The sequence below is a fragment of the Myotis daubentonii genome, chromosome X (genome assembly GCF_963259705.1).
Source record: "Myotis daubentonii chromosome X, mMyoDau2.1, whole genome shotgun sequence".
In the NCBI taxonomy this organism is placed as follows: domain Eukaryota; kingdom Metazoa; phylum Chordata; class Mammalia; order Chiroptera; family Vespertilionidae; genus Myotis; species Myotis daubentonii.
The window spans coordinates 46,502,840-46,512,237 of record NC_081861.1 but is presented as its reverse complement, the minus strand read 5'-3'; the positions used below and the strand labels follow the sequence as shown (position 1 = coordinate 46,512,237).

Sequence of the window (9,398 nt, the reverse complement as noted above, 5' to 3'; positions counted from 1 at the left end):
GTACAAGGCTTTCAGTTTATCAGCACCTATGTAGTCATAAACTGACAAGTTCAATGTTAATGGCGGGGCTGATTTCTTATTTACTTGTTTCCCTTAATATTACAGAACTCAGATGAATCATGTTCAAGATAATGACATCCTGAAGGCCTCAAGTAAATATTGAAGAAACACGAAGGTAATATTGTAATTATTTCCCTAGACCTACTCCACCATTTCCTCCAATTTATCTGCCCACAGTCCCACATGGGACAAATCATGATATATATTATATATATATATATATTGTTAGGAGAAACGATTATTCTGTCTGCATGCAAGATTGAGGACAAGGTTTGAAGAAAATGGCTAATTCTGCAAGGCAAGTGACTCGGGAAGAAACACATCCTTGGGGACCTTGGGAAGGGATTCCTATATAATCTTCTACCACCTTGGCTGTGCCTTTTATGATACATATATTGGGACTACTGTAGGAAGATCCCCAAACACCAAAGAAGAATAGACTTCTTTGTTTAGCTTAATAACTAACTGTTTTTAAGGCTTTGGCTCATTTTTCTTTTCCATTACTAGGAATGTGACCATCATCATCATCGGTCTGGATAATGCAGGCAAAACTTTACTTACGGAGGCCTTCCGCAGACGTAAGGAACTAGGAGCATTAGACATTGGTTTAGGTCTCTCAAGGTCCCCAGTGACCAATGAAATAATTATTCCTTCCTAGCTTTACTTCACAGCCCTCAGGTTGCCACTTTTGAAGATAAGCACTTTCCAACACACATACACAATCCTTTCCTGGGGTATTATCAGCTTGTTTATGTAATGTCTGTCACCGTCTCCCTTTTCAAGATATCCTAATTAAACATCCTCACACAGTGTCAGTATGAATGGATTCAAACTATGTAAAACACTGCAGTCAATTATGAAGGATAGCATGTTTGAAAAAGTGTCTCATTTCAGAGCTCAATTAAAGTGGTCTTAAGAAGTTTAATAACATTAAATACTTTGTGACAGTTAATATAGAGGGTTGGAACTTGTGAAATGTTGTCAATTCAGAGATATGCAAGTTTAATACCAGATCTCCAGTTTAATACATTGACATTTCAAGAAGCAGTTACACAGAATTGAAGGGAGCTACTATTCTAGTTGTGAAGACACAACTAAATGCTAGTCAAAGAGCCCAGCACACAGGCTGGCATAAGATTCTCTCTATTGATGTTTATTAAATAAAAGTAGGGGTATGATGATGTGGCTGAATTTTATATCATTTAGAAGCCTTCAGCAAAGTACAGGAAAGGGCTAACCTGACTCCTCTGCCACTGGTGTACTGGAAACCTGCAGCAATTTTCTTGAACTACAGCAATAGGCTGCTGGCTGATCTTTCCATCTCTAGTTGTCTCCCCAGCACTCAGTCAACACAGTTGCCTGAAGGACTTAATACAAAAATCTGATCATGGCACTTTCTTCTGCTCAAAAGCATTTAATACCTCCCCATTGTATTCAAAATAAAATTTAAGTTCCTAGAGGCACACAGGGTCCTCTATAATTTGGTTTCTGACTTCTCTTCCAGCTTCATTTCTCATGCTCTCTGCATGTGACCTGATACAGCCAAAACAAATGACTTGCCATTCCTCTGCCATCATACTGATCTATTTCACATACATATGCCTGCTATAATGCTGTCCTACTACCTAGCATTTCATCCTCTCCATTATCTACCTGAGTGGGGTCCTGGAATCTATATTTTAAGAACTCTCCAGGTGTTTTTGATGGGCAGCCAGCTTTGGGAAGCACTCTTCCATAATTAGCCATATGCTATTTTGTCTTTGAGAATAGTATCTGCTTTCCATTCTGACTTCTAGAGGATAGAGCCCGGAGTTGTGAATTCATTCACAGGGAAGTTTCTAATGGCCAAGAAGCAAAGTTCCACTGATGTCACATTCTAAGGAATGTCTCAGTCCATACAGGACTACTACAGTCAATCTATTAGGCTGCTCTGTACACAATATGCAATAGCTCACCTCTCCTGTTCCTGCAGATGTTTATGATTGCAGATAACAGCCTAGGAAGGAAATACCAATCTATAAGTAGTAACTTGTGTTACTATAAGTAGTAACTTTGAAGCTATAAACTATCTGTGATCTGAAGCCATTATTCTCAAAGACAGCATATACTATAACTGTTTTGTCTGGATGGGCATAAGTAGGTGCCCTAAATGAGGGAATTTAGGGCAGTGCCTCTCAAATCTGGCTATACATTTCAATAACCTGGGAAGCTTTTAAAAATGAACATGATGCTTGAGCCCCACCCCAGATCTATGGCATCAAACCTTCAGAGGAGGAGATCTAGTGTCAGTTTTTAAAAGCTCCATAGGTGATCCTTAGCATAGTGAGCACTAAAAGCCAAAAATGAGAATAATGTGGGATGCTTTTACACTTACTTAGTGGGACCTGTAGGCCCAGACACTTTGGACTAGGGGGCGGGGCATGGAATCAAAATCTAACAAGGAGCACCAGATGATGCTGAGACACAACAGGCATGGATTTCTTTGCTCTTTAGGGTAGTGGGTCTCAAACTTTAAAGTGCAGAAGTATCACCTACAGATTTTGTTAAATATAGCAGTTTGTTAAACATGCAAATACTTGGGTTGCAGCATAGAGATTCTGATTCAATTGGTGTAGGGTAGGACTTTATCATCGCCAAGTAACTCAGAAGCCAACAGTACCCGGACTGTTGTGTTTTATGGGATATAGAAATGAATTAGACTCATTACCTGTCCTCAGGGAGTTTATGAATTAACAGAGGGGATAAGAGAAATGTAAAGTGTCAGGGAACAACAACTTCTCACAGCTTCTAGGGTTGCCAAAATAGATTGCATTATTGAAGGAATTGGTAAGGTTTCAAGTAAAACGAAAAAATAACTAAGGAAAATGTTTTGATTAGACAGGGGAAAATAACTTAAAGCTTGCCTTCATGCTGGAAACAAATTAAAACTATCTTTATTCGCTTATTATTTTAAGTAGTCTAATGCGAGACATAGCAAATATCACATCAAAGTTGTGACTGAAAATTTTATGTTATCTGAAAGCTATAATTAAAAAGAGCATTGACTAACATGAAAACAGAAGTTATAAGATCACATTAAAATGTAATAATGAAAATATATGCATATATTTGTGTAAATGTCTATATAACCATACATTATCAACGATCTGAAAGCATCTTACTTAACTTCTCAGCTAAACGATTCATTCTGGCAATCCTAATGAAAATGTCACAAGTAGATCTGAGATTAGAAATAGAAAGCTACTGATTGTGGTCTTAGAACTCCCGAGTCCTAGTATAGAGAATCTATAATATCATTTTTCTGCTTATGTGGGCAGAAATCTAGGTCAGAACTTTCAGTTCAACAGACTGGAATTTGTAGAAAGATTGTCCTTTTGAACTGCACTTCAATGGGGGCAGAATAGGTATGGAATGCCCTATGGCAGTGGTCGGCAAACTCATTAGTCAACAGAGCCAAATATCAATAGCACAACGATTGAAATTTCTTTTGAGAGCCAAATTTTTTAAACTTAAACTATATAGGTAGGTACATTGTTATTAACTTAATTAGGGTACTCCTAAGCTGGCCTTTGCTAAAATAATAATAAAGCCACCAACACAAAATAATTACAATTCTTAAATTGATGACAAAAATACCTGCAGGATTTGCAGCTGGTTGGAAAAATACAGGTAACTTTATGCTTCGAGTAGGTAGTTTTGTCACCCGCGCTCGATTTGCGGACGTGACTAGCACTAACCACTGCACAATGAGACTGCTGACTGACTGGCTCACTCAACTCGTGCATGAATCGCGCGCCTCCCTTGCGATGCGTATCCCTCGGCACGCCTGGGCCATGTCTCCCATCGCCCAACCAACACCCCCCACTTCTTCTAACACCACTCCTTCAAAATAGACTCTCCCAGGCCGAAAACCGACTTCTGCTCATGGGCCACGAAGTTTCAATTGCACTGTACGTGCGCGCCCACACGTGGTATTTTGTGGAAGAGCCACACTCAAGGGGCCAAAGAGCCACATGTGGCTTGTGAGCCGCAGTTTGCCGACCACTGCCCTATGGGATTATGATCTGGCCATGGCCTTGACAGGGCAAGTGTATCTAAATTTGGCATGGTTTCTTAGAAGACATATGAAAAGTACTTCATACTTACCCACAATAACAGGCACCATAAACATGTATTGAACACCTACTGAGTGTAAACGAATGCAAAGCCCCTCCCTCATTATTTTAGTTGGGAAGCCATGGCATGCACAGAGGGAGGTGAATGACCAGCTTAACAGACCATGTGCTCAATGAGGGAGAGAAAGTGGAGTTGGGGTGGTCAGATAAGCTTCCCTAAAGAAGCCTTCCTGAGCCTTGAAAAAAGGGTAGGAGAGAAGAGCCTCCTGCTCATTCATTTATTCATTCATTCATCAAATTCACTCAACAAATATTTATTGAGCACCTCTGCCCTTGGCATTGTGAATGTAGCAGTGAATAAAATTGAAAGGGTCCCTGTCCTATTGCAGTGTATAATCCAGATTAGTAAACCGTTGAATTTATAACACTGTCATATGTACTATTATAGTGATAAGCCCAGAAGAAAGGCACCTTACCCAGATTTGGGGGTGGGGGTGTGAGTTAGGAAAAAATTTCTAGAGGAAACAAGATCTAAATAGATGTTTGAAAATAGGTATTAACCAAGGAAAGAGCAATGTAAGAAATGTTCTAAGCTGCGAAAATAGCATCTTGTGAAGGCCCAGGGCACAAAAGAGCGTGACATTCTTGTGTAGTGGGGGGAGAGTGAGCCAAGGAGCAGAGGGAAGAAAAGACTGGGTGTGTACCAGGGACACCGTGGACACAAGACAGGGTAGAGATAGCGCTGGCAGGTTAGGAGGCAGAGGAGTCTGTATTCTCTCCTGGGAGCAGTGGCCACTCACTGAAAGTTACTGAGCCAGGAGAGGGTTGCCTGGGCAAAGTGCTGGTTTAGGAAAATGAATCCATGAGTGAACAGGATGGCAAGATGCCTCAGTAGCATTCCTCAGGGCAGGCTCTAGTCAACATTTTTTTGAACATATTATTTTCTTGATTTTTTACAGAGAGGAAGGGAGAGGGATAGAGAGTTAGAAACATCGATCAGCTGCCTCCTGCACACCCCCCACTGGGGACGTGCCGGCAACCAAGGCGCATGCCCTTGACCGGAATCGAACCTGGGACCCTTCAGTCCGCAGGTCGACGCTCTATCCACTGAGCCAAACCAGCTATGGCTCTAGTCAACATTTGTTTAACAAATTCTTTCATCTAACTATATTCCTCTGCTTTGTGGTTGCTTCTCCTCTCTTCCCTTATGCACAGTACTTCCTAGCAAGATAGACCGTTCTATGAACTCTAAACTGACTACAGTTCTGCTAGATGAATATGAAATTGCTATCTATGACCTGAATGGAGATATGAAGGGACGAGAAATCTGGCCCGACTACTATGCACAAGCACATGGGATTGTTTTTGTCCTGGATTCCAGCGACTTAGGACGCATGCAAGAAGTGAAGACCACTTTATCAAATCTTCTGTCTGATGCAAGAGTGGCAGGAAAACCCATTCTATTGTAAGCCTCTGCCTTTGTGCTCAATTTTCCCTTCCCATTTTGTGCCTTCAGAAGACAAGTAGAGAAAGGAAGAGCTGGGTGGTCCCTTTGTCACATCCAGCTAGATCTCCTCTTCCCTTCAGCTCAGTGTGTGTGTGTGGAGGGGGTAACCCAGTCCTCTGGGGTCTGTTTTTAAGAGCTACTTTCTACCACACGCTGCCATGGGTGAAAATGTTACCTAATTGTGCAAATGTAATTTTGAAAGCAAGCATCAAAGGGAAATGGAGAGTAATATCGGGATTTCCTACCTCCATCCCTTGACTCTTCCTGAAGATTGTCTTCCTGAATTTCTTTCTCTTTCTCTGCTTCAGTCTCTACCCCTGAAACCACCCCTATTTTGTATAATTGATGCCAATGTCCTCCTCCCTTCCCAGACTGCCCAAGAGTCATGTAACGAGCACTGATTCCAGGGTGATACTTCGGATGGCCCAATCAATCATCACCCCCACTCCCTTTTTGCATTTTTTGTTCCTCATTAGCATCCCCAACTCAAGTATGAACAGAGTTTGGCAGAGGCTGTTTAAAAACTCCAAATCTGTTCGTATCCCAGTTAGCAATTCTAATTAAAGTTTTATGGCATAGTGTAGAGATGAAGTGAGAAATTCGATCTGGGGATGATCTTGGATTCAAGTTATATGTGTTATTCTTTCCGTCATTGAGAATTGGCTAGAAAAATGTCTGGTTCATCTCATTGTGCATGTCTTTAAAGCTAGTTCTTGAATATGTAGCAACTGTACCATAATAGGTTCTCCCCCTATTTCCCTTCTTTTCTTGCCCTTTGCCTCTATTTATGTTTTACTCTTCCTCTCTTCTTCCTACCCTCTCTCCTGTGCCCTGCTCTAGATTGGCAAATAAACAAGACCGGCATAATGCCCTCTCACCTGGTGATATTATTAAATATCTGGAAGGGATAATGAATGACAACAAGTTCATTTGCCTTCTGGTAAGTGTCAACCCCTCCCCTCTTTTGCCCTCTCAAGCCCAACTGATGCATACCTTGCACCACTCCATAATCAGCCCCATATGCTAGATCTCAGGCAAAGCCTCTTCCTGCCAGGTGATGCCTATAGTGGTGATTTCTGACTCGATGATGACAATATCCCACTCCTAACTACCCTCACATATGTTTTCTTATTAGACTTCAAAATGGCTCTGTAAAGCTGGAAGCTTCAATATCCTCATTTTATGGATGAGGCTCAAAAACTCTGAGTTTCTTGCCCAAAGTCACATATCTAAGACATTACAGCACAACCACTTTATTGAATGACCTTAGCTTTTGTAGCTTTTATTTACATTCTCAGCTGTGAATACTGAGTTCTCCTAGGAAGTCTTAAAGCCTCTCTAGGCACTGCAGAGCTTATGTGTACCTCTGCTCCTTAGCTGAGAGTGGGAGGGACTTTGATCCCCAGTGGCCTCAGGTTCCTGAGCTGGAGTCTTCTCTTTTGGTCACAGGAACCCTGCTCAGCTATCCAAAACCTCCAAAGAAGTAACCATGAGCCCCTACTTGAAGGGCTGCGCTGGCTGGTAACTGCCACTCAGAATAAACAGGAAGAGCTGTGTTCTCACCAACGATCACTTACTTCAAGTATTGCAAACTCCAAGGAGGACACCACAGACATCAAGGATGAAAGTACATCATCCAGGTACTGAGCTGCCTCTATTAGGTTGATAAGACCCAGCTGGCATGGCTCAGTGGTTGAGAGTCTACTCATGAACCGGGAGGTCACAGTTCGATTCCCGGTCAGGGCACATGCCCGGGTTGAGGGCTCGATCTCCAGTGTGGGGCATGCAGAAGGCAGCCAATCAATGATTTTCTCTTATCTTTGATGTTTCTCTCTCTCTCTCTCTCGCTCTCCCTTCCTCTCTAAAATCAATAATAAAATATAATTTTAAAAAAGAACAGATGCAGGAATCAATATTCAACATAAGCAGGGAGTTCTGGGAGGTGCTTGGATTCTGTACGGTTCTGAGCAAGTCTTTCAAGATCAGTTGGCTCAAATGGGGCTAGGTCAGTGACCATAAACTTTCCAGCATTGTTAGGTATACCCTCCCCCTGGCACAACTTGAGTGATCACATTAGTGGGATGAGTTGCAGAAAGGTAAAGCCAAACTATCAACATTAGAGCTTCTCCAAAACATGATTTTTATTCCCCAATTTGCCATGTGGAGAAGAAAAGGAACACAAGCCCCTTAAGGAACTTCTAGGCAATATTTTCTATATGAATGTCCTGGAGCCACCCCGCATTCTCTACTTGCAGTTCTCTGACCCAATAATAAGGAAATATGGGGGAGAAGAGGAATATGAAAGCGAAAAATAAGAAAACAGGAGGTGATCAAGGTTTTGAGGAATAAAAGGCTAAAATGTCTTGCTCTATTGTCCGTTTCATTGTTCAAATACATATGCAGGAATGGGGTAACAGGTGCATTTACTTAAGGAGCTTGAAGTGTGTCTATTTTCACTATTGCTTTGTCCTTTCTATGTTCCCCAGGTTCCCTACCAATGTAGAAATGACAGAAGAAAAAGAAGAGCCCCGAGGAAAACATTCCATGGAAACTAGGCCTCTAAAGTCAATCCTAAAGGTAAATGACTCTTTAAATGTTATTGCCACAGGGACCAATCTCTAAACTGTTGGGCACCAACTGACTTTTCCCCCTTCATCTTCTTGCTGTACAGAAAGGAGGCTTAAGATTAACACCTAAAAAGAATTTATCAGTGACATTTGCCTTAGATGAACCCATGGAGGAAGGTGAATGTTCTAAGGTAAATGGAGCTCAAAACACTACTGAGCTTCACGACAACTATAGTGCTGACTTTCACTTCCCAAAAACTTACACCAATGATGAAGATGATTACGATGATTACAACTGTGAAGATGACGACGATGACTTTTTTTGAAGGTAATGCTAGATCAGTGGTTAGTCAGAGAAGAAAAAATACAGGTGTCCCAAAAAATGTATATTCACTTTGAATAATGATTAATTCCAATGGGTTAAATCTGAAAAGAAAGAAACATCAATTGAGCTCTCAGCTGTTAAGTGTGTATACATTTTGGGGGGACACTCTATATAGAGACCTTCTTCTCACAGTTTATAAAACATTCCTATTTTGAGTCTGAAACTCTTTTCTCATACTATGGTTGGTGGTCAGGAGAAGTGGATGAAGGACAGGGAGAGTCCTTGGGTACCACCACTTAGTACTCCAATATGATGGCTCAGCACTGGCTAACACAAGATCTTTGTCTGAATGGGTATAGGTTATCTTAAAAGTTACAATTTCCAGTGGTGGAGGTACAAATTGGCACAATCTTTATGGAGAGTACTTTGGTTGTCTTCTCCCTTTTGTTCTCACTCTTTCAATATATTACTGATAACTTTAAAAATGTGGAAACACTGTGAACCAATCATCTCATTTATTGATCTATATCCAAAGATAATTACACAAGTACCCCCAAAAAGGATGCTTGAGATTGTCCAATTACAGTATTAGGTACAATAGCTAAACGTTATAAACAAGCTAAATGTCTAACAATGCAAAACAACTAAATAAAGTAGGGTACATCTACACAATGGAATACTATACAGACATTAAAAGGGCTGTTGTTGACATATTTACTGCCATGGAAAGTTTTCCACAACCTGATGTTTTGTTAGAGAAAAAGGCAAGTCAGAGGATAGCATGCGAAGCATGATGTTTACACATGCATAGAATATCTGGAGAA

The 9,398-nt window shown here is 41.1% G+C and overlaps 1 protein-coding gene across 1 annotated transcript; it reads left to right on the top strand.

Moving 5' to 3' along the window:
- Positions 1-341: 341 nt before the first annotated feature.
- On the top strand, positions 342-8,575 carry LOC132223478 (ADP-ribosylation factor-like protein 13A). Its single transcript, XM_059678647.1, has 7 exons — positions 342-358; positions 568-638; positions 5,391-5,640; positions 6,523-6,622; positions 7,132-7,322; positions 8,169-8,259; positions 8,354-8,575. The coding sequence occupies exons 1-7, from the start codon at positions 342-344 to the stop codon at positions 8,573-8,575; spliced, it is 942 nt and encodes a 313-aa protein (XP_059534630.1).
- Positions 8,576-9,398: the final 823 nt, after the last annotated feature.

Bases quoted from the DNA above. Each gene is read 5' to 3' on its own strand.
- LOC132223478 (XM_059678647.1), top strand. The intron at 5,641-6,522 runs GTAAGCCTCTGC...GCCCTGCTCTAG, and splicing joins GCAGGAAAACCCATTCTATT to ATTGGCAAATAAACAAGACC. The intron at 6,623-7,131 runs GTAAGTGTCAAC...TTTTGGTCACAG, and splicing joins ACAAGTTCATTTGCCTTCTG to GAACCCTGCTCAGCTATCCA.